The sequence below is a fragment of the Mycteria americana genome, chromosome 3, assembly GCF_035582795.1.
Source record: "Mycteria americana isolate JAX WOST 10 ecotype Jacksonville Zoo and Gardens chromosome 3, USCA_MyAme_1.0, whole genome shotgun sequence".
NCBI classification, from domain to species: domain Eukaryota; kingdom Metazoa; phylum Chordata; class Aves; order Ciconiiformes; family Ciconiidae; genus Mycteria; species Mycteria americana.
The window spans coordinates 33,724,851-33,750,491 of record NC_134367.1 but is presented as its reverse complement, the minus strand read 5'-3'; the positions used below and the strand labels follow the sequence as shown (position 1 = coordinate 33,750,491).

The window sequence follows — 25,641 nt, the reverse complement described above, 5'->3', positions numbered from 1 at the left end:
ATTCCTTAAACTCCCCTGTGCTTCTCTCTGAAACAGTGTGCTCCCTCCCACTGGGCTTTAAAGAACCCAGCTGCTGCTGTGAAATCATATTTCTCCCTGTTGTGCCTCATAAGCCTCCTGTTACCTTCCATCAAGTATTTGGTTTAATATGAGGAATGACCTTCCCCCCACTGAGTCCATCTCGTTGTATACTGGTCTCTAGCTTATTGCAGTTCCACTAACCGCCAGGCATCTCACCTGTCTACCAATACTTGTGTTGTGGGAAGATTATTTTCTCTGTAAAGATCTGAATCTTTTGCTGAATAGTAGTAAGTTGGAAAAGTAAAAGTTATCCTTATTACAGAAATTCTCTTGGGTTCTATTGGAAATTCATGGGGTTTGGATGTAGGTGCTCTATATTTAATAGAAAATACGGTTTAGGTAGCTTAAAAAACAAAAGAAATATTTTGTTTTTCAGAAAAGTTGATCTAAGTTAGAGGACAGGATTTTGCAGGTACCTGCAATCCTACAATAAAATCCTACAGTTTAGGTGCTTTTCATGTCGGAGATCATTTGATTGATTGTACTTCGGATTCTAGCTTTAGATAGTAGTATTTTCTGCGATGTCTAATGACTATATTGTCTAATGAGTCAGGTCTGGTTATTTCTCTTTTACTGACTTTGATTAATTTCATTTAATTTAGGGAACAATTGGCCTGCAAGATGGTGATCCATTGGTAAGATAGTTGTCCACATTTTTTTAAAAATAATTTCCGACAACCTTATTCAACCTATGTGGTACTAACTGTGGATGCTTTTCCAGTGTCCCAATGCTTGTCCACCTGGCCGCCCAGGACATGCTGGCTTAATGGGAATGAAGGTAAGAGAATCTGTTTGTTCAAGCACTCCTTACAGAAGTACTGTCTCAGAGCACTAGGGAAGGTAATTGCTGGCTTGACAGAAGGGCAGTTCATTGTCAATTTCAAAAAACATTGCATCAGTGTGGATGCTTATAGTTATTTCAGCTCCTTACTGCCAAAATAACCTCTTGTTGTTGAAATCTCTTACTGCTGCTGTAATCTTCAGGGTAAAATTTATGTGTGGTCCTGAAAGGATTAGAGTATGTGAAGGATTGCTTTATTTACTTTGCAGATGTAGTCTGATGACTCCAGAAACTAAAAATTCGTTCAAATCCGTAGTCTTTTTTCCTTCTTTTTCTCTTCATGGCAGATCTGTAACATACTAAATTGAAATGAACGCTTTTTGAGTCTCCTTTTGTCTAAGATTCTTTTTAATGTAGTCTTGGCTGGTTTCTGGGAATACTGTTGGCCTGAGGAAGTTGTTATGGGTAACCTAAGAAGAAATACTAACCTGTCTAGAAATCTAACAACCCTGCTAGATCCAGGAACAGATCTTTTTGAACATGGTGCTTAGTATATGGTGTTAACTGGATAGGTGAGGAAGCATTTGAATTGCAGAGGGAACAGCAAGGTAGTCTCTGTCTGTTTTGCAAAACTCCGTATTTTAACTCTTAATAATCTCTAATTATTTATTTTGGTTTTTATGTTTATTTTAGGGACAGAAAGGTTCAAAAGGAGAGTCTGGGGAACCAGGAAAACAAGGTTATAAGGTAAAAAAAAAAACAACCCAAAAAAAGAGGAAAAACTGCTGTTGCTGTTGGCAAGCTAATAGTAGTTTAGCCTCGTCTTCAAACATAGTATTAGTTTTGTTAGAACTATTAACTGTTTTACCAGAATGCATGAAGAGATACGATATATCTTAATATGCCAGAATAACCAAAGGCACATCTCTGTTCTTCATTCACCTGTACTCTGTGTTTATTATGATGCAGAAGTCAGTGCTGCCATACTCCTCTGCTTTTTATTTTGATCATTCAGTCTAATTATTATGGAACTCATGGCAAAAACTGAAGTCAAATTTATTAACTGGAAAACTTCCAAACATTTAAATGCAGAAATATTCTGTGGATTTACCAGGTAAATTGTTCTGTGGCACAGCTGTGTAGTAACAGGGACAGGAAGAACGAGAGGGGAAAAATGTATTTGAGAGAGAAAGGACACAGTATAAGTTCATAGGCAAAGAAAGATTATAACTACAGTAAAGAGGCCAAGTCCAGTTCAGCTTGAAGACTGAAATGTGAACTCTTTTAAGGTGTTTCATTTGAATTAACCTTGTTTAATATTGAAATATTTGTAAGAAAAGTTGAGAAGTTTTGCTCTGCCTTAGTCTATGCTTCAATGCTAGGAGAAAAAGAATCAGAGAAAAATGTTTTGTTTTATTAAAAAAAAAAAAAACCACCACACCCTGCTCTCTATTCCTAAGCATATTGAAAAGCATATTAACTTACTAGAAACAGCTCCCTATTTTTTTTCCTGTTGTCTTATGCTCCAGAATCCCTTTATGCAAATTAAACTGGGAGTAAATACTGTTGTTCTGCTAGTGCGCACTGTCATTGTATGAGAGAGGTTATCATCTAATCTAATTGGGGTTTGACCAGATAAGGCATTTTACCATTTTAGTTTTCAAAAAATTCTGAAGCGCAGTGTGATATTGTGATGCAAAGCTACTAGCATATCCAGTCCATTCACATATACGAGTATACTTTCATTACACTTTTAATCTAAAAGAATGCGAAAACCTAACGAGATTAATGCCAAGAAAAAAGGAATGACAGCTTAGGAGTAAAGTATCATTACCCTTCTTTATACTGGGGTTACTTTGAAATTACCCTTTTGACTAATAGTTGAATGGAATGTGAACCTAAACGAGTATCTGTCTGTTCTGAGGAAGTACTGTGACTTCATTTGGATTTCCTTCAAGCAGGACATGGTGACAGAAAACAGTAAGTAGTAGATGTTACTCCTACAATGTAATATGCATGGTATGGATTAGCTGTAGATATATTCCTTTTGCTTTCCCAGGGTGAAGAAGGGGACCAAGGACCCAGTGGTGAAGTGGGAGCTCAAGGCCCTCCAGTAAAGTATTTCCTCTTAAATAGTGTTATCCATTTGCTTTATTATGTCATATCTTTTTTTCTTATTATTGTAAGAAAACAGATATTATAAAAACACCACACACCTTTCTCTTTATTCTGCCTTATTGTCTATGAGTGAAGGTAGAATTATTTAAGTCCTTCCAAAAAGCTACATTATTCCATGGCACAAAGCTCTAAATATTTCTTTGGAAAGGCTTATTTTAAAAAGTATTTCATGTCTTAAATTCTGTGTTGTGTTTAGACTGTGCAATTAGGTTTTTTTCCTGGCCTTCCTTTCCATAATTTTGATGACTCTGACTTCAGCCTTGCAAAGCTAGTGTTTATGTTTAAAACATGTTTAACTGTGAAATTGAGGCTTAGCTAAGGCTTGAGGATGAAGTAGCAGCCACTGAAGAACAGACTTTTTTTTTTTTCTTCAGTTTTTTGCCTTTTTGCATGCCAGGAAGCAGCCTTCAATCACACCTATGATTTTGGAATTATTTTCTTGTCCTGCTTCATCTGACTTCTTTGTTCTGGCACATACCTCCTCAGCCTGTTTGCTTGTGAGGAGCTGCTCTTATAGTTACCACAGCTGAACAGGCAATAGGAAACAGAATAAAGGGGTCATTCTAAGTAAGAGAAATAGGCACAGACCTTAGGCATAACACATTTAATTTCTATAGTTTATTTTCTGATGGGGTGTTATGCTTTTTTCCTAGGGGTGAAGCTATTTCTTTAATGCCATTGGTGTCCAGATATGATACTATACAGGAGCTTACCTTGATGCACATGACATCTAAATCCTAAATTATGGAATTCTCTATAAACATAAGACAACATAAATCTCCAGATTAGGATTAGAGAAAGAATAGAGACTAAGTGAAGGAAAGGGTGTAATCCTTTTTACATGATGCTGAAAAAGTATCCCTGAGGCCCTGGTGCAGAGAAGGTACTTGTGTAAGATGCAGCTTCTGCTGTCTGAAGGGCCAAACTCAGTTTGATAAAGTTCTTATATCACTGTGAAATAGCACAGTAGAATTAAAAACCAATCAGAGATTGACATTGACTTTCCTTTCCTTTTTTTTTTTTTAAATGCATTACTCATTACACTTCACTGTTTCACCAGTTGATGACCTTACAAACAAGCTTTAAAATAATTGTTTCTTATTAAAATGTAGGATTCATAATATGCAGAAAGTAATGTCAGATAGACAACCTATGGAAAAGAGGATAGACAATGCTTTAGAGGGACAGATGGAGAGGCTGTAGACTCTGTTGTATTTTCTTCTAGGTTTCTTACATAAACGAATATAAGGCTCAGATCCATAGAAGGGATTAGGAATCCAGTCTCCACAGCAGCACCTGCAATCTAACACTTTTATGTAATGCATTGACAAGAAGACTTGCATAAGATAGCCATCTCTGGGACAGGTGTTGCTTTTGAGAGAAAGTAATGGGTACCACAGTGCACCTACTTTCACCTTTGATCTTCAAACAAGGATCAGACTGTGGGTCTCTCCTTTGTTGGGCTGCTGTAGTCACTGTTGCATTATCACGCTTTTTCTCACATATTGGGCTGACAAGCTTTAGATGTTCTGTGCAAGATTCCATCTAGCTTCATTAGGAGCGAGTAAAAGGGCTGCCCATCAAGAATCTGGTCAAGGAGTAGGTTTGCCTATGCTGCATTGAAGTGACTGTAGCTGTTTCATTAACACAGTTGTAGTGCATTCTTCTTGCAGGACAAACATGTTATGGCTGAGGGGTTGGTCTGTCTGCAGAGAGGATACATGCCATGTCGTTTCAATCTCTCAGGAAGAGGAAAAAATTGAAGCCAAACTTCCTATGAGACTGTATTTTGGAAGGAAGTGATGATAGTTATGATGCGTCCTGCTGCACTAGGATGTCTACTGAGTCCAGCCTCTCAAGTGTGGTGGGCATAGCACTTGTATTCTCAAAAACCTTGCCCAATTTTGTCTACCTCTAGAGTTCTTTAAAGTCTGATGGAGCCTTTCTCATGCATCTGTCCTATACCTCACTTCAGACAGCTTAGCACTTTTGCAAATCTGGCCTTCATGTGTTCCTCTCACACAGGCTGCACAGGGAGAATGCTTCAACTCTGTGGTAATCAAGAAGAGAAATCAGTAGTTTTTTTCAGTCCTTAAGGCATATTTGTAGTATTGTAGGTTGTAGTATTCAATCTGATAGTTTTGTTATTCTTTTAAAAGGTCTTTAAATTAGTAAAATATCAAATTACCATATAAATTAAATATTTGGATGCAGAAGTAGCTGGATTTTTCCTTTTATACTAAGAAAGTAGTAAAATAAGCATAAAGAAAGCATGTAGAACTCTGGAGTCTTCTGTCTGAAAACTAGGACAGTTCTCGTTAAAAGATTTAAGCATAATTTGAATATACTTTTCATTTTTAGGGCATCCTAGGTATCAGAGGTATAACTGGTATAATGGGACCTAAAGGTACCAAAGTGAGTATTAACCTTGCATTCCATAAAATGGCCTGAATAAAAAAATGTACACCCCTGAATGTTTTTTAAAGCTTATTTAAATGTCTCCCTTTTTCCCCTGCATTTTCTCACTCCCGCCAGCTGTATTTCCATAGCTGCTGTACTTCTGGCTAGGAAGAAGGGCAGCTTGGTCCTTCTGATTAATGAACTGCATGTACTCTTCACACCTTTCCCTCTGATCCTTGGATTTATAGTAGTTTGGCATGTGTGCAAGTATGGAGTTAGCAAGATAGCAAGTTATAGCAGCTCTAAACTATAGCATGTTTTATTTAAAGCTAAAATTTATTAAGTAGTCCCTCCTGTGATTTGCGTCTTCCTGAAGCCTTTTGCTTCCACTGTCACAGTTCTTGTCAGAGTTTTTTTACTGAGAGTTTGTTCTTTCTCCATTCTTTCTGTCTCTTACATCTTTTGTGTCTTAAATAGCTTCTAGTGCGATTCCTGTTTATATGGGCTCTGACTTTGCTGGGTAATTTTCCTGCTGTTCATCAAAGTGTTTCTAACTGTTACTTCAAAACAGACTGTTGCATTTCTATTCTTAAGAGCTTGCTAAATCTATATGGTAAACATTTCTGGAAGGAATAGAATGTAGCAATCATGCCATTGTCTCCTTCTTTAGAAATGAAATCATGGAAACCTTATACTGTGATCATCTATGTTCAGAAAAAACATCAAATTTGTCGTGATTATGAATCTTCTCATGAGTGATCCTTCCTAACCTCTCGTACACATTTGCAAAGCTATTACTATCTTACTTTTCTTTTCTGGCCTTCTTTATATCTTCTAATTCTTCATAGTAATTTGCCTACTTTTTTGTGCTGTTTTGTCTATTTGTAATACTTACTACCTCTGTTTGACAAAGGAGTTCCTTATTCTGTGTAAATCTTTTTGAAAACATTTTTTTTCTCTCCATTTAAAATTACTTTCAGGGTAGCAGTTGCATTGTTTCCTTGAAACATATGTGATAAAAATAGCTGCGCTGCACTTGATGATTTCTATTCACATTTTGGTGCTATTCTATTATGAAGTGAAGGCTATAGTATTATTAAGGACGACACAGACATTTTCTGAAGTAGCATGAAAAGGTCTACCTCCTCACTGTCTGGTATGATTTTTTGGAGAATGAAATGAATGTCATTTTTTGAATGACATATTTCCATAGTTTAAAAATATTGGAAAATAACTCCACAAAAACACAAGATAGATTAAAAAAAAAAAAGTTTGCCAAAATTCTTGGGTTGTTTTCTTTTTTTTTTTTTTTTTTTAAAGTTAGAGCTATAAAAAAACCTCAGCTGTAGAGAAGCTGTAGCTCCCAGCAGACCAGGAGGGAGCATAAGTTGTTAGTATTTCAGCACGTCATTTTAGTGTCTTGTGTTATCTACTTGTTTTGTAGGGAGCTCGTGGACTTGATGGTGAGCCTGGTCCCCAAGGTCTTCCTGGTGCACCTGTAAGTAGAGCGTGTGTTAGCCAAATACTTCCCAGGGTCTACCCAGTTAGATACTAAGTCCTGAAACTTTGTGGCTGTGAATCAGAAAAGCCTCTGATTAATCCAATTCCATTGATTGCCCACAGATGAATAAATGATATGACAGTGATGTCAAGTCCAGAATCTGTTACTGTCCCCAAGGAATTATGGGGTAGATGAACACATTTTAGCCTCTTAGTATGTTGTTGTTACCTCTTCATTCTGAGTGCTGCTGTGCATTAGGGTGGCTTGGAATTTTTCAGGTTTTAAACTGGAAAATATTCATAATATTCATTTATTAGAACAAAACCTGTACAGGGGAATTTGTGCCCTTTTTTTTTTTTTTTTTTTTTTTTTTAAATTCTTCCCCGCTCCCTGCACCCCCAGCTGGCATTTATGCTTGGAATAGCCAGTAACTGTATGGGTTGAAGAAACGAGTGTGACATCCTTTGCTTAAACACTCCTGGATTCCTATGGGATGGCTTGAGCTGTGTTTTTGAAAATGTAGCTGTCAGCTGCAGTTTTAAGAAACTGCATTTTTAAATATAGTATGAGTTTAAGATGTCTGCTTTAACCACGTGTGAATTGTACTGTTGATTTACTAGAGGTTTTAGCTAGTAATACAAGTAAGTTTATTCCGGTTTTATTGCTAAAATAATCTTTTTTTTTTCTTGTAGGGGGATCAAGGACAGAGAGGTCCACTGGGAGAGGCAGGTCCGAAGGGAGAAAGGGTAAGCACAGAAAAATTTCAGCTCGTGTTGACTTGCAAACATTGGTTAGTTATAGCATATAAACATACAGCATAATTGGTACTCTCAAAGTAATGCATAGCTGAATGAGCATATGTTGACATTCTTTGCATCTGTCATTTCAATGTGTTTATTTTTGTTTTTTAAAAATTATTATTATTATTATTATTATTAGGGCCCTCAAGGTACAAGAGGAATAAATGGTCTCCCTGGGCCTAAAGGAGAGTCTGTACGTATATTTTGTTTCTTCATTTGCTTCATGTCATGCTAGTTTGTATATCAGAGTGCTTGGCCAAAATCTCTCCAACAATACTTTTTTTTTTTTCTTTTTTTTTCTTTCAAGGGCTTACCAGGAGTCGATGGCCGGGAAGGGATCCCTGGAATGCCTGGAGCAAAAGTAAGGCACAGTTGGCATATATCTGAGCTTTGGTAGTGCCCTAGATTTGTTCACTCATTTGTGGCTTCTTATTGTGCTGCTGCCCATGGCTTTGTGCACATTATTAGGGTAATTGAATGAACTTTCCCATCCTACAGATCCAAAAGTACTCCAGCTCTGTGTTCCAGAAATAAAATTTTGCCTTTTGTTTGGTTTGCATAAATTACAACTTAAAATGTTTTTTAGGGTGAACCAGGAAAACCCGGAGCTCCAGGTGATGCAGGGCTTCAGGGACTGCCAGTAAGTATCTGGTATTTTACCTTTGAAAGTTAAGCTCAGTTCAAACCACAGAAAGGCCATATATAGGTTAGTTTGATGCTGATGCTGGAGTAATTTAAGTGAAAACCTAAGCAAAAGGCCCAGGAAGAGTATGTGTAATGCAAGGGGAAATTCTGCTATGTGTATCCAAAACTTTTGTACAAAAGTCTAAATCTCCTCATGGTACTGTAGTGAGGAATGCAGTCTTACAAAATGTTTGTGGCCAATATGCAATTCTTTTAGGGTTTCTCCTGTCTGAGACCCTGTGGATATTATGGTGTGACCCCACAACTAGAGCTGGTCTCATTGTATTGACTGGGGCCAAACCTATTCCCAGGGTGAGCTGGAAGAGCTGACCTGCTAGTCTAACATACCTTAGATGAACAGTCATCTCCTGTTGATATTCTGCTGGCTCAGAACATCTGGAATGCATCATGCTCATACTTCTTTCTGTGGGGGGCAGTTTTCTAATGTATCCCCTCTGGTGAAGTTATAGGGGATCAGTAGTGCTTTATGGACTCTTTCAGAAGGTAATCCTCTCACATTAACTCAGTCAGTTTGAAAACTGTGCCAATTGTCAAAAGCTAAATAGAAACTTCTTTGAAACACTATGCTATAGGAGTAACTACTGTGAGGATATAGGGAAGGAGCTGTGTTAGAACTGGAAGTAAATTTGTAATATGAAATGAGCTCTTAAGCTTGGAGGAAAATTTGGTAAAAGCATACTTGCTATGAGCTGTTGCACAGAAGTGAGGAGGGGATGGAATGTATACAAAAAGTATCTGTTAAACTCTCTACCTCCAGTCTCAGAATACTGGGACTGAGAATCTATTTCTAGTCTAAGCCAGAAAAAGCCACAACTCCTCACTTTTCCATGCTCCTTTTGCCAATTTCTGAAGTAGGAATAATACTCCTTATCTGTTACTTTGTAAATAGAAAGAATTCGGGCTTGGTCTGTTATTGGATAAAAGTGCTTCAGTATCAAATAAAAGGACTAGAAATACTTTAACATGAGAAAGTTGTTTTTTTAACACCATTTCCAATCCCCTTAACAACAAATAAACACTGTAAATGTTATTTCTTTCAGGGTTTACCAGGCTCTCCAGGTGTGAAAGGTGTTCCTGGCCCAAAGGTAAATTGTCTTGAGCATTGACTTTCTTATAATACTGTATTTGTGCTTATCAAGTTCTAAAGTATTCAGTGAAATTATATTAACTTTCCGTTGTGGTAAGAGACAAGCCTTTGGCTGAAAGAATTAAATATATTCTTTTATCAACTCTAGTCCTGTGCCTTTTCGTGATTCTTTTGCTACATGATATGGCTTTCATGATTCCAGGCATTAAATAATACCTAAAAAAGGCCATTTTCTTTTAAATTTGTGGAAGTCATTGCTAGAGGAGGCATGTGACATGGGTACCTCACTACAGTTTGAAATGAGGGATCTTGTAATAAGAATAATATTTATAGCTGCCCTAAGTTGATTGAATCACAGAGAATGTAATCTCTATTTACATATCACCAAATTGCAGCATCGATTCCGATTAAGTTTAAAAAAGTATTGTATGATCGAGACTATGGAATGTTTAAGACAATAATGTTTGAGTTTAGTTTTAAGTAATTGAAAAAGAAAACTGGATTGAGACGTGAATTTCTTCTGAAATTACATGGAATGATATTATCCTTCTGTGATTTGAGAGCAGCAAGTCTATTTGGGATTTGTCAGTACGTGAAGAACAAGAGAACTGAAATCTGACTTGAAAAATTAGATAGAAGGAATTAGGTGAAAGTTAAATGAAAACCAAAATAAAGGTGGAAGTTAAAAAATGAATACAGGCTGATTTTTTTAGACCTTATTGATTTCCTTATTTTTTATTTTAAAATGGAACAGTAAGGCATTGGCTTGGCTAATATTTTTCATCTTTTGTCCAACAGGGTAATAGAGGTCCCCCTGGAGTGCCAGGTTTGATGGGAAATTCTGGTAAACCGGTAAGATCATTAATCTTATTCAAAAGATCTAGAAAAATGAAAAGTTTTGCATTGTGCAAAAAATCGCTTTTTAAAATTGTTGCATTCTTCCTATCCCCAAAACAGGGTGAACAGGGGCCAGAGGGAGAAGCAGGTCCAACAGGACCCCGGGGACCACCAGTAAGTATTGAATAAATTTCTAACTGAGCGTATGTAATATTGCAGTGTCTCAACTTATGGTTGCTGAAGCTAACCATAAGTTAAAAATATTATTGAGCACAAGTGCTAATTTTTAAGGTAAATACTAGGTGTTCTTTAACCCCCTGCTGTACCAGGTGGATGTGCATCATCACACAGAGAAATCCAGAAGCATGTGTCCTATGACTGTTTCTGGCTTTGGTGGTAAATTAAAGTTTAAACCATTGTTTATATTCTTCAGGTCTTTGTTTTTAAATATGCTGAGTAAAAGCCCAAACAGAGGAAATGAGGGTGGTTTGTGACAAAAAGCTGGAACCAAACTCCTGTTCTTCCACTGCAACAGTCAACTCCCATCACTGGCATTGAAAAGCTTAAATTCACTAGCTGTCAGTAGATCACTTGCTCTTTTCTTTAACTGTTTCAGCCTCTTAAAGAAGCTTGTGCTGTATATTATAAGGCTTAGCTGTATATTACAAGGTTTTGAACTTTGGACTAAGTATTCAGAACATGAATTTTTTTGGCTAGGACCTATTTCTAATGCATGCAATGTGAACACTGAGGCAAGGTATGAAGGAAAGGTAGCTGTCTGTCCTACCTAGTAAAGAAAATGGCTAGAGACTGTCCTCAGCCCCCTTGGTCAACTGGCATGGTGTGGTTTGTCTTCATATTGCTTAACTCCCTTAACACCCCCTCATGTCTGAGAGCAGGCTGGGTGCAGTGAAGTTACATGTTTGGAACAGTCTCTTGCCTGTGCTCCCAAAACTGTCCTTGGGCATTATCTAGGAAACTCCAGTTTGCCTGAGACAAAAGCATGCTAACTATTTATCATGGATGATGGTGGGATGCTGCTCGGGCTTGTGCCTTGGCCCTTTCTGGTTGGTATTATGAATGTAGCTATAGTGATATGAAGTATAGCATTTACTTGGGAACACTGATGTTGTAGTTTCTTTCACTGGAGATTTTCCTTAACGCTAGAAAGATTCGGAAGACTGGAGAAATCGTTGCTGGGCAGGTAGCTCGCTGCAGGAAGTAAATGTGCTGAGGAAAGTGAATGGATGGCATTTGCTAAGGCTCAGTGTTGAAGACAAAGGACGACTGTTCCTGAGGCATGCTTGGGGTACTGAAGAGTCTGCTGGGTACAGGTTTCCGATTCCTTCTAGAGTGGACCTGGCCTGGATTGGCCTGAACATAAATTACATAAGGCTGATCTAATTTCCCTTTGCTGTTAATGTGAGGGATGTTCTGTGAGGGATGAGAGAGTCAGTGATTTGAAGAAAATTTTCATACACCAAAATTCAGTCTGACGACATTGACAAGGCTCCAGGCTCTGTAACTGATTGCTTTTGCAAGCTTCTCTCTTGCCACTGATACCCTAGGGATACTTTCCTGGAATTTTCTGAGCTTCTGCTATCATACAGTGACATAAGAGTTTTACTCATGCAGTTGTAGGGTTATCCTCATACAGGGCTTAGAGAGTTACTGACAGGGATATATTTGTAAAGGTATTTCATGGGTCAGGAATATCTTCTCTGAATTAACTCTTAAACATACAGCAGCAGTCAGCCAAGTAACAGATTTTGTTTTCTTCTGTGGTTTGCATTCTCATGTACTAGATGCATTAATTCATGAGATCACATTTATTTTAGACTGAATCTTTGTATGAGTGCTGTGTCCACAGCTGCCTATGAATGATAGAAAAGGGGATTATATGAGCATATACTTACTAGGATGGAATACAGGTATCTTCAGCTTCCCATATATCCAGCTTGCAAACATTTATTTTTGTTGTTTGTGTTTAAAAGTGTTGGGTGCACTAGAAGAAGTTTTCAGCCCTGCTCTTCTTGAGCTGGTATTTTGTATAGCTGTAACAGGAATAAGAATTATAATTGAATCAGACCAAAGTAATTGCCCACACTGATAATGCATTGTAATCTGCTAAACTATGCTTTTAATCCTTTCAATGTGAACATGAATTTACAAAATCAGCAGTCCATAGAACAGGAGTTGACACGCAAGGTTAATTATTAGTAACCCTGTAGTTGGACAGAAATACTTAATGCAGATTAAATACAATGATTTTCCTGTTTATCACTCTAGAGACCAGCAAGACATCTGGATATCTTGCCTTTATTTTCTCTGTCTTTACAAAGTGCACTCATTTTGGAAAACAAGTGAACATTAGAACAAAAGCATAGAAAGAAAAAACTTTTGGTCAATGCAAAATGGAGAAAAGAAGTAAATTACTGATAATAAAGTAAGTTTGCATGTAGAACATTAAACAGTAATCTACTTCTCATCTGTAGTTCCTTTAAAGCTATAAGGAGCCTTGAATAATAACTATGTTTATCTTCCTTCTGCTCAAGAGTACAGGCAGCACATGTTTTCTTTTTGGGAACACTGGAAAAAACATTACTTCTACACAAAAAACTGGAATGATCAGGATTTTTTGTTCAGGAAGGACACAGGGTTGGATTATTGAACCTCAGTGCGCTTTGATCCAAGTTGAGTTTGTATTTATTTTCAGGGCAGAATAAAAAGTGTTTTCTCTTTCTTCTGTATCATGTACATGTAGTAGATATATTTGAGCCTCAGCTTTTAGGACTCTGCCTCCACATTTCCAGGAAAAAAAAATCTGCCAGTTAAATAATTCTACATGCCATGATTTTCAAACTTGTAAAACTAGAAATTTTGAAAATAAGTTGCGAAAAGCTTTTATAATTGCTCTAAAGAGAATTTTTCTTGTGAATATTTTTGTATTTTTTCAGATTTTGAAATTTTCTCACAACTTCAACATCTTTAAGCATCGCAACTTTAAGCAATCATCAGTGGCTCTGTGGGACAAATTAATACTTCTATACTGTTTACCAAATAGCCTGTAGCATCCTCTGGCATAAACCATGTTATTTCAATGTTATTTTCATTATTAAATAACTGTTGGAATGTAGTTGGAACAGTATTGTTACTAAGCAGCAGATTAAAATTTTGGCCTTTTGCGAGTCTGTAAACATTTACAGTTTCACAGGGAAGATATTAAATGGTTGAAAACAAGATAGCTAGCTCTAATTAAAAATAGGCAAACTCATGTGTTGGGAGACTCTTACCTTGCTGCTGGCAAATCTCCCTAGGAGAAAATTACTTTCAAAAGTACCATTTTAGTCTATCATTGCTTTTTCTTAGGAAACTTAAGTTGGCACCTGAGTGGACAAAAAAAAATTTTACTTTTGTTTATTTAGTTTACTATTCATCTGTTCAGTAAAACAGAAAAACAGCTGGAGCAACATGGAAATTTTGTCTTTTGTTTCTAAATCTAACATATTCTCCATTCCACTCTAATTGTTTTGTCGGTTAACCTTATGTTTGCTTCACATTATGCTAGCCAATCCAAGTAATTACCAAACTAATTTGTGATTTAAACCTTTCTAAGCCAGTCATCATGGCAGGTGGCCCAAAGGAAGCAATTCTCAAACATTAGAGTGTCGTTCCTAATCAGTGGAATTTAGCCATGCTCCCTAAGCTGCTTAACCATTTTCTTTCATATTTGCTGAGATTTAGTAAGATTTAATTTTTCATATTGTGTCTGCAGAAAATAGTGACCCCTGCCCCTGTTTTTTTCATCCCTTGTTTTTCTTCAGCTATTTAACCTTTAAATTGCTAACATTTGGAGAACATGTATCCCATCCTGTGGGTTTACAGTGAAAAGAGAACTTGGAACATTTAAGTAAGCATTTAACTTAAAGTTCAATACTTGCCTAGCAAATTGAACAAACTTGATTTATATGCAGGCCAGCATATATATGTTGTTAAGGGTTTAGGATGCAATACATGTTTTCCTAGTATTAGTAACAGAGGTTAAGTATCTAGCTGCCTAAGATTTGATACCATAGCCCCATCTGAGAGACTTCTGAGGGGCCCTCGTTGGTTGGGCTGACTTGCTCTCTGGAGGTGCCTTTGTCTCTCTGTTCATTATAAAGAGGGAGCCTGGAGAGTACCTTGGATTTGGTACTAAAATGTCAGACAACCTGAAGTTAGATGACAATACTTTTTTCAGCATCTTAAATTACTTTCAGCTAAATAACTTTCTGAGTCTTTAAAGATATTTTTGTCTTACCTACACTGGAATGTATCTTTGGTTACCCTAACAATTATAACTAAAATCTAGTTTTTCTATCACATTCTTTTTACATGACTCCAACTGAAATAATGGGCCATTTTCCATAGTTGGTGTTGGTGTAGTGGTATTGGTAGTGTGGTAGGATGAAATGCCCTTTGCCTCAGTTTATGTGATATGTTTAAGTATTAGTGTGCATGTTTTATACATAAAATTTCAGAGGTGTTCCACAAGTGGTGAGTCATAATTTACATTTAAGATACAGGTAAAGGGGTTAGCATTGCACAGTCTGTAGCAGAGTCAAAAGAGCAAAGTGGATTTCCATCCTGCCAGGTACACGTTTTGTCTAGTAAACCTAAGCCTCTAGATGGATGTGACTAAATTTTCTGACCTTGCACAATTCTGCAGCATGGTTTGTACAGGTAGCACTTTCTCCTCTCTCACTCACAGACTACATATCCCAGCCAAACCTGACTATCCAAGCTGCTCCAGTTCTCATACTATCCATCCCTGTCTTTCCAAACTGCATGATCAGATTCCTGTCTGCTACCTCACTCTTTACCCCTCCACCTCCAACAACCGCTTTCTTTGACTTTTGGGTATGCTAGACCTCTGAATGTCAGCAGATATCCCCATGTTGGCTTCTCCTAAGCAGTGTAGACAGTAAGCTGGGTAAAAAACCGCACTTATTATGGAGTTAGCGTCCTAAAGCTGTCCTACACTTCAGTTAACGCTATAGATGCAGCCGGTATGAAAGGTCTCTCTCCTTTATACTTGGCCACAGTATCACCCTTGAAGAGAATGGCAGCTATTGGGCTGCTGCTTGCGCCCAAAGCATGACACAATTAAGAGGAAGGTACGTTTCATGCTACACCTATCTCCTACCATTATCCTGAGCAGTACAATTTAATTATTACTCAGAGAAAGGTGCAAAGGTGCATTTAAAATCTCAGAGAACGTTTGCTGTATATTTACTCTTCTAGCAAATAATAGTTTATATTTTTGGATGCTTTTAGTACTGTACTGAAGGTCAAAGGACGAGTCCTGTTGATGCTTCCATGGATAAATCCTTGAACTGAAATTAGTAATTCCTCTGAGATTTTGGATGAAAAAAAATTTTGATAAGTTAAAGTCTTGCAAGCATATAATTGATAAATGGGTTACATTTTGTAAAAGACTTTGGAATACTAAGTTTAAAAAAGTTCATTCCAAAATGTACTTTGTTTATACTTTTTTATTCTGCACAGATTTAATTCTCTATGGCACTGCTATTGAATATACTAAAATTGGTATGACATTTATTATAAAAACAAAATTCCTAAGTAGATGAGAGTTTATTACAGTATGCACTGTGAATTACCTGTCAAGAGATTCTAATTAGTGTTTTGATTATCTGGGCACCTAAGTGATATGTAAATTACCTGGGGAATATTCTCATTCTTATTATTGTTCCACTCAGTTGATCAACAGGAAATCAATAAACCAGTGAAAGAAACTGTTTTAGCATGAGAATGCATTCTGTAACTGCTTGTGGGAATTCTACAAAAGAATCAAGTCTTCAAAATTTCAGTTAGGATGAAAACTATCCCAGACAACCTACAGGAAGGTTGACTGTAAATCCTGTAATGTCCCCTTACGTGTGTTACATTCGAAGGCTAAATATAGATCTAACAGAACTGCGAGAGAGACATTAAATCTTCATTTAAATGTATTGAGTGGTCCAGGAATTCTGCCTTGGAACAAAGGGAAGGTAGATTTTGTTGTAACTGCAGTCTAGCACATCAGCTGTGGAAGGGCTGCATCCTGGTATTGTTCAGTATTGCGGTGCTGTACTACCGTTTCACACCCTACCATTTCACAAGTGCCTTGCCGTCCTTTGGCAGAATAACCCTAACCTCAGAAGTACTCACATGCTAAGCAATATTATACTTAACAGAAATCGATTATCTACACTGTTAAAGTATGGGAGCAATCCTGGGCATGCTTTTGGTCCACACGGTCTAACATTATTGACTGAAACAATCTCTAGGCAGTGGCCAAGCTTTGGAGTACTTCAGGGGCCATTTGCAGTGATAGTCTGCATGCTGCCTCCCTTCATTGCAGGCCAGGAAGGTTTACCAGCATGGGTGCAAGCCAGTCTGTCCCAGCTCACTCAAATTAGAGTAGCTACTTTCCCTTTTCAAGTGTTCCACCTCTAGGAAAAGTAGAAATTTTGAAGTGTGTCAAAAGCACATAAAACATACAGATTCTGGCCCTTTTTTTTTTTTGTTGAAACCAGTGCAGCATGCCCACTGATTTGTGAGTGGCCTGCAACTATGGACTGTGTTATGTATAAGGCTGCCGTGTAAGACAGGTAGGCTGAGGACATGGCCAAACTGCCTTCTGTTCTGATTATTGCCTATGAATAACTTAGAGCACAGAGGAAGGTTTCATCTGACCAAGTACAGATGTCAACATCTGAACCAGTTATTACAAAACCCCTCTGATAGGCTGTGGGGAAAATGTAGATGCTTCTAGGACATGACTCGTGATATGTTTTAAATGTTTACATGAAGACATTTCAAGATGCCTTTTTTTCTTCATCCACTATGAAGGGAACCAAGAGTAACTAGCTCAATGTAAATCCTATCCCAGGGCCATTTCAGTCAGGTATAACTGGGAGGAAGCTTCACAGTCTTTTAAGTTATGCCATGGGCCAACGGGATTCCTGATTGTTCTTTGGATTACAGTTCCCCTCTTGCTTGCTAAAACACAGCTCCTGCAGATCTTGCAGTGGTGGCCTTTAGTTTGAAGTAATCTGTCCTTACAGACATAATGTCAATGTTTATGGGACATACTATCCTTTTGTATTCTAATTTTCTGTATACTAACCTTCTTTTTTACCACCTTAGAAAAGCATTGGTGTTTGAAAAAAGTGCCTGTAGTGTATATTTGACAAAATAATTTTTTGCATTTAAAATAAAATGGAAGATTTTCCTTGCATTCTGTATGACCAGTGGAACCTTTGATGTGTTTAAGAGGTTTATTATATGATTTTAACTCTATGGAAGGTGACATTGCTTTTGTTTTATAGCTGTATAGCAATTAGACATGAATGTTATGACATATACGAGGAGACGAGTTTCTAATACTGATCATAATTTTAATCCTTCTCTGTCCTGCATCAGAAATGTAGTAGTACTCCAGGTCAGAGATGTAGCACAGAATTATGTGATTAAATAACAGATTTTCAAAAAGGTTAATGCATCTTTTGGATTGTAAGATGAAGGTGATTTTGGGGGACTTTTTTCTTTTTCTTTTTTTTTTTTTTTTTAACATAAGAAAGCTTCTAGAAGATTATACAACGTGCTTTAAAAGGATAGTGATTTTAACACCGTAGGATATTTTGAAGGAAATGAATGGAAAAGTCTGTTTATGTTTGGTTCTCTGATCTCTCCAGGATACCTAATTATTTTTTTGAATTGTAGAGTTAGTTTTCCTAAGCTTGTGTGAGAAGTTGTTATTGCATTTATGATCTGGTGTAAAAGGTCATGTCTGCCATCTCCTTTTAGTTTTCAGTATGTCACAATATTTCACAATAATTTTCTTATTATGAAGAAAATATCTATATTTACAATCATCTGTTGTATACAGTACTAGAATGCTTAGATCTGCTTTTCTAAGTTTCAAAATTTTCTAAGTTATAGATAACGGGTTATCTACTTACATATCTAATAACTTCAATTCTTTATATTTTATGGTATTAAATGCTATATCATGCTTTTATAGCAAGTACCCCTTATGTATTCACACAGTGGAAGTAAGAAAAGTGTTTCAAGTGAGACTTAGGCTTGTGTTGGGCCAGTGTTTGAATGTATCTGTACAGGTGAGAGTAAATGTACAAAACATATTGAGCTGTTCTGAAAGGTTTAATCATAAGAGACAAAACCCTTTTGAGAAAGGTACTTTAGTTCGAAAATTGTTTAAAATCTTTGGAAATTTGACTCAATGTCAGGCTTACCCAGAGTATATATTCAAATGACTGCATTAAGAGATGGAGTTATAATACTAATGTGAATATGATGATATGAATGGATAAACATATCTGAAGTGAAGTTATAAGGTAAAAATCCAGTAAAAAGCATATTTATACTTATCACTATTATGAATGGGGACTTTTAAAGGCTATCCTTCCCTATAACAGTCTAAACCTTTTCTTTTTAACCTAAATGAGGTTGTTAAGCATGAATTCTGCACACACTTTTCACATTTGTCCGTTGTACATGTGCGATCACCAGCTTTTAAGTATGTGGTCATGGGGGAGTTCAGTTGATGAAACTAAGCAAAAGCCTGAAGGTAAGCATTTGATGCCAACTAAATGTTGTATGCTATTGTTAACTAAAAATTTTTTACATTTCTCAGGAAGTTTCACTATTTTTAATGCATGTGATATTTTTGCACTAATAAACAGAAGTCTTGATTAAAGCCAACTGCTAAGTAGTGTAATTCACTAAACATTAAGAAAAAAAAAATCATACTTTATGCCCTGTTCACAGGAAATATTTCAGGAAGTAATGATGTCCTTCTATTTCCTATAAGGGTAGCAGAGGGGAGCCAGGTCCTGCGGGTCCTCCAGGTTTACCAGGGAAATTGGTAAGCAGTTTATTTCCATATTCAGTGTTCATGTTTACTTTCAAGGAGCTATGGTATCATCTGGAACTACACTTACCCATTTATCCATGCAGGGAACTGAAAATGTTGAAATGAGTGATTGTTGAGTTTCTTTTTCAGTCCTCTGTGACTGTGCTAATATTAGCAAATGCTGTTTTAAAGTATATGGAGATGTGTGGGACTTTTTCTTCTGTTTAAGAAAACATAAATCCTGTGATGTGCAAAGTTGGGTTGCACACTCTTGTGTGGGCTGCGTGTACTTGGGGAACAGGAGCAGTGAAAGACTGGCTTTCTGCTAACAGCTATGTGAAACTAATGAATGGAGCAGATTATGAATGCCACCTTTTACCAGTGCTCCAGCAGTATTTACACAGTAACAGTCAAAAGCATAGCTGGGGATGTTTTGGCTGAAAGAGCCTGCTGTTACAGAGGAATGTGCAAATCACAGAGTACAAGATCTTAGTAAGTATTTTTAAGAGAATCAGACTGTTGTCAAGGGACTGGAGGGTAGAAAGCCCTGTAAGCCATTTCTGTGGTGTTTGTCAGCAATAAAATCCTAATAAGACCCTGCTTAAAGGGCTGTATTTTGTATCAGCTCTATTTTCATCAGATAATCCTCTTTCATCAAGTTAGGATTGTTCTGGGAATAAGATTCTGCCCCATCTGCTTGTCAGGGTATGACCCTTAGTTGTTCATTCTAAAAGAGATTGTGTAAGTTTACATCCTTGATTTATTTTCACAGGGTCCCCAGGGTGATATTGGACTTCCTGGACTGCCAGGTCCTCCAGGCCTACCTGGTGGTAAGGGTGACCGGGTAAGAAATGCATTCATACACACAGACTGCAGTTTGACATCAGGAGTAAATACAATAATTTGAGCATTGTTTGCAGTTTTTACATGAATCAATGTCTGGTTTCTTGTTTTGTATGTAGATCTGTTAACTGCTTGAAAGTGGTGCTCTAGGTGCCCATTAAATACGTGTAGCTCATAAAATATACAGGAAAAATCTTGACAGTGTTACCCAAGGGACTGGAATGAGATTACTGGTGTAAATATTTCCTTTTTTTGGAGTTTGAAGCATGTAAAGGCCTAAATCGTATTGCAAAGCATTGACTCAGCCAGATCTGAAATTGTAAGTCAGGGTCTCTGGTCACTAAAGAGCTTTGGAACTTCAGCCTTGGTCTATAGTAGATACAACGCCTTTTAGAGACGTCTTAGGACCTGCTATGGAAATGCACAGGCTGATGTAGCTATTGAGACACGTGCATACGCGCACAATTACAGGATGTAAGTACCTCTTCTAGTATTTTGTTAGGAGGGAAGAACTGGGCCCTGGGGATCTCACATACCTGCAGAAGATCTCTTGCTTTGCTGAATAAATGTCAGTGAACACTGTACATTAAAAAAAAAAAAAAAGTTCCTTATCTTCTCTTGCTTATAGGAGGCTACAGAGGATGGAATTCACTCACCAAACTTTGGACATCTTTGTTATAGAAATAGTAATTTCTACACTGTGTTTCATCATTCTTACTTGAGACATCTACTTTAGTATTAAATGAATTGCACTTTTGAAGTGCCTATTACTTTCCACTGACAATCAAGGAAGTATAGAACTGTTACTGAGACATAGGCATCACTGCTGTAGATATCTTTAGTTGAACAGAGGAATCCTGCCTCTGGTATGCTCCCAGTATACATCGTAGGGTGGCTAGATAGGGCTTACAGTTGGTTTTGGCAGTTTTTAAAAGCTGCTCAGGTACTTAAAAACAAGTTTCTAACACAGTCTTTGTTGTTGAGGTATTTCTTCATGTGTTTGGTTTTGTTTGCTTGTTTGGTTTTTTTTTAATGCTGAGATCAGGAACATATGTTTCTAGTCAAATGTAAGTATTGACATAAAGCAGGCTCTTTTTATTAGATTGGTAGTGATTCATACTTTCGGCTTCTCCAGATGGAGATTGAAGGTACCTGAGGAAGCAAATCTGGAAGGAAAATAACTAGTATTTGTTGCAGTGCTGACAATCTTCCTCCGAAGATGCCTGATTTTTCTTTTACTGTAGAAAGCATCTGGACCTCTAGGATAAGAGCAGAATGTAGATGCTGTAAACAGACCCAGTGAGATTCAGGCTACACCCAGGAGGTTTCTGTTTATATAACTGGCAGATGACAATATCTTATGCCTGGAACTTTTTTTAAATCCTAAGGTCAGTTTAATGCCCTGTGCAAATACCTTAAAGTCCCAAAAGCTATGCTAGCAATTATCTCATCCTGCAATTGCTTTTTAGCTTTCCTGTTTTGAGACAAGCGTCAACTGGATCCACTTGTATCCTTGATTAATTTTTTTTCTTCAGTCACATAGAGGCTGGAGTGAATTTTCTGGGGCAGGCTTAACATGGCTGCAGCTTTGCCAGTAGCACTGATCTGCACTATGTATTCTGGGTCAAAAGCCTGGAGAGCATTGTGCCAGTCTGTCCTTTCTCTACCCTGTTCAACTTGCAACTGCATCTGTCTTATCCAGAGCCGAACATCCTTGTCAGGGTTTGGCAATAGGTATTGTTGTAGCCTGTTAACCCTAGTCTTTGGGTCAACCACTGGTATCAATAAGTTCCACACTGAAGTAACCTTTCTTCCCTTCCTGATTTCAAAACTTCATGGTTTTGTACACAGGGTTCCTATAAAATTCTGTTGTGAAGCCCTTATATGAATGATAAGAGTTGATGTAAAGAGCAACCAGAAGCCAAGTAGAATTCACAAAAAAACATAGTTCAGTAGTCATTCTTGATCCCAAAGCTGTTAGATATTGGGTACTATCTGCTGGCACATTGTCACATGCAGGCGATTTTGACTGCTTAAAGAACCGCCGCCAAAGATATCAGCAAAAGTGGTTTTATTGAAGTAAGATGTAAATGTGAGACTTAACAAAGTTTGATGGCAAGATTCACTCTGTTACTTACTGCAGAGGATATAATAATGATTCAAGGTTACCAACACAAAATCTTAGTACACTGTAATGCAAGGTTATGCATGATATTGGTCACTTACCAAAGATCTGCGGTTGGTGAGGGGTCTCTTGGCCTCAAGGAGTAACCTTGAGAGGCATCCCAGCTCAAGAGGAGATCACCGCCATGCAGCCAACTGCTTAGCAGGGAGAGCTCAAAAAAGGCTCACTCAGGCTGTCATATTTATGGAATAAAGCAGTTGGCTCATAGTCAAATTATGTGCGATGGAAAAGGTAGGCACGAGACTCCTTGTACCCACAACTTTCTTTGTTCTTGACAAATGAGTCTTGGAAGAACCACCTGCTATTCATGTGTTAATTGCATGGTTGGTGTTCCAGTTTCCAAGCCTGTATGCATCAGTGCTCACCATGTTACCCTGTTCCTGTGTGGGTTTTCAGAGAACAGATTGGAAGTAGAGAAGTTGTTGGCCTGGTTATGGCCTAGGCCTTTTCCTCCTTTGGAGCCTGAACCAGACTGCCTCTAGCTTGGTCAAGGAGTTGAATGCATCCATCACACTCCACCCCGTGACTACAGTCAATCCACTTTATTGACTCATATGGTGGTAGTACAGTTACCTCTTGCCTCTATGTCATAAATATGTGGCATACTGCAGGTCAGTGGTAAGAGTACAATTTCCTGATGAGTTCCTTAGCTTAAGCGTTACAATTAATGCTAATTATATACCGTTGCACATACAGAATCAGTTGATTGCATATGTTTTACATGTTGGATTAACACAATTTGTTTCATTATTCCCCAAACTTTGATATGCAGAATGATTGTGAGCAATAAACACAATAAAGTCAGAACTAACAAAACTACAACTGGATATAAAATCAAATTCAAAGCTCCAGTTGATGTTGGTGAGCATCCAAGGAGAGTTTCCCACCAGTGATGTTCTCCATCTTTCTTCACTCTTTCTAGGACGTGGTGTATCTTCATTGCATCATGATAGATGGTAATCAGGGTTCTTTGTCTGTTGTTTTGAATTCATTTTAGCAATTGACACAGGTCATCATGTTGCAACACTTTTCTTACCAGTGTGAGATTCATTCCAGTGGGGGTAGGTAATAAATCTTCATACAATGTATAGTTAGATTGTAAGAATTGGTGGGATGTGACAGGAGCTGAATATGAATGACAAACATTTTGTTCAGTGTCAAGACAAATGTCTTAGGCCTTAATGGTATTACTTTCACAGATAAATCCTTGTTGTTCCTGTACAACACGTGTCAACATCAACAGTTTGCCATTTGTTCCCATTTTGTTGGGCCCTTACTCTAAAGGGTAGGGTACAGTTCCATTGTGATTTAATCCCAGCTCAATGATTGGGTATATGGTATATACTGAAGCGTTGCATATTGTTAAAACAAAAGCTGTGGCTTTACTGTCAGTGGGGTCATAAGTGAGATTGACTAGATACCACCAAGATTGGAAATCCTTTTCAAATTGAGTTGCGTTTTCCCAAATTACCTTCTGAATCTCAATGGGCAAGGTGCCCTCATCGCCTTTCCTTATAATTGCTGGTACAGTAGATTGCACCCATCACTGAGCTTGGAGACAGCTAAGAGCTAGAGAGACGTTATTCTGGGCAATGCAAATGCGTCTACAATTAGTTGGTGGTCCTTCTCATTAATTCTTTCCCATTTAGGCAATATATCAGGTAAGAGCCATTGACTAGTTCCCAGTGCCAGCAAAGAAGATCGAAATGGGTGTTCTAGTTTACTCAAATCACTTGTTGCCGAGCTTAATTTGTTTGCTAGAACTTCAGCATCTATGCTGTTTAATACTCCTAATCCTGTTCCCAGAATGCCAGTCACATCTCTCCTTGTTCGTTTCGGAGAGGTGAGGGTTCGCCTGTGCAACCATGCTAACCATCCTGTATAGGATGTATTTAGGAATAGTGAGCAGGTAGGTTTAACTGAAGAGATATTAATCTGCATTGAGAGTTCCACTCATTTGAGGGACCATGATGGATTAAATAGCACTTGTTGCTGGCCTGTATATTTAATAGCATAGGGTCCAATTTCAGAAATCAGTGGATGTGTAGTTTGGTTGGTTGTGGGAGTAATAAAATAGAGAGTAGGTTAATAGGCAGTAGGGGCAGCTGTTGGTGTAGTGTGAGGGCTAGGAATAGGTGTTAACGTGACCTTTAAAGATAGTCCATTTCTGTTATCTTTCCCTGTATCTGTCCACAGGCATACTGCTTCTATAGTTGTGTCATTGAAGAGGAAACTAGTTATACAATTGGGGCGTGAGAAACAGTTTGCTCTGCCTTTTGATTGAGTTTGGTTTGTCCTTTTGATGACCACGTAGGTATTACCCTTTGAATAATTTGTTACATTACATTCAACAGAGATTTTGTCACCTGGTGTAGCAGAAATAAGGTGACTTTTACTTGCTTTTACCATGGTGTGATTACCAGTGACTGTCAGTGTTAGATTTTGTCGTGGTTTTCCCATTATTCCTGTATTCCCATCAATTTTAAACATATATGGCACAGAATGTACTATAGTTACCGTATTGATTAGCATAAACAAAAGAGGTTTCCATCCCATGCATTGGGTTGGATGTTGGATGTGGGAACTGAATTTGGTCCATGCTGGCGATGATTACTCCTGTGAGAAGGATGAGCAATCCTCCGATGGTTTGCGCAATCTCCAGCGGAGGTGTGCCGGTATCATTCCTGGTATTGTTCCTGAAAAGAAAAAACAATACAAGTCTCAGCAGGATTTTTCTGGACTGGTTACCCCTTCTAGTTAGTGGCTAGGGTGTATCCGCCTAGTCCTAATACGATGCTTAGCTCCATTGCTGTCTTCTGCTTCCCAGGCCAAAGGGCCACAGGGTTTTGTTAGTGTTACTGGGACAGTGCCAATTTGTGGTAAATCTACCATAGTGGGTTGCCCCGGTCGAAGGGCAATGGGGTACATTTTTACACCTGATGCAGGTGCTCCCTAAGGTGCTGACAGAAAGAATGCACGAATGACTGGGCTCCCTGTTAGCCTGTATCGGTAATTCAATTGGTGAATCACTTTAGGCAATCTAGTATCCCAGTGGGGCTTGTGTGGTTTAAGACTCCTTTTTAATAGACCATTTTCTCTTTCTACTATCCCGTTTGATTGGGGATAGTAGAGGGTATGGAATACCCATTGAATGTTTTTCTGCTTTGCCCACTCCTGCACTTCCTTGCTGGAGAAATGTGAGCCATTGTCACTTTGGATGACATCAGGGGCTGGTAGCCCTGAAAACCAAGAGGATAATCCCCCGATGGTGTTCTGACCATTAGCCTTCCGACATTTAGTTGCCATAGTTAGGCCTGAGGCAA

The 25,641-nt window shown here is 37.9% G+C and overlaps 1 protein-coding gene across 3 annotated transcripts in view; it reads left to right on the top strand.

Annotated features, from left to right (window-relative positions):
- Positions 1-25,641, top strand: part of COL9A1 (collagen type IX alpha 1 chain) — a 77,557-nt gene that overhangs the window by 33,389 nt on the left and 18,527 nt on the right. For all 3 annotated transcript variants that reach the window (XM_075497297.1, XM_075497299.1, XM_075497298.1), the window contains 15 exons: positions 684-716; positions 803-859; positions 1,556-1,609; positions 2,922-2,975; positions 5,402-5,455; positions 6,885-6,938; positions 7,634-7,687; positions 7,881-7,934; positions 8,049-8,102; positions 8,328-8,381; positions 9,487-9,531; positions 10,332-10,385; positions 10,491-10,544; positions 19,249-19,302; positions 20,063-20,134. In XM_075497297.1, the coding sequence (XP_075353412.1) occupies positions 684-716; positions 803-859; positions 1,556-1,609; positions 2,922-2,975; positions 5,402-5,455; positions 6,885-6,938; positions 7,634-7,687; positions 7,881-7,934; positions 8,049-8,102; positions 8,328-8,381; positions 9,487-9,531; positions 10,332-10,385; positions 10,491-10,544; positions 19,249-19,302; positions 20,063-20,134 (801 nt within the window). The remainder of the gene's footprint in view (positions 1-683; positions 717-802; positions 860-1,555; positions 1,610-2,921; positions 2,976-5,401; positions 5,456-6,884; positions 6,939-7,633; positions 7,688-7,880; positions 7,935-8,048; positions 8,103-8,327; positions 8,382-9,486; positions 9,532-10,331; positions 10,386-10,490; positions 10,545-19,248; positions 19,303-20,062; positions 20,135-25,641) is intronic.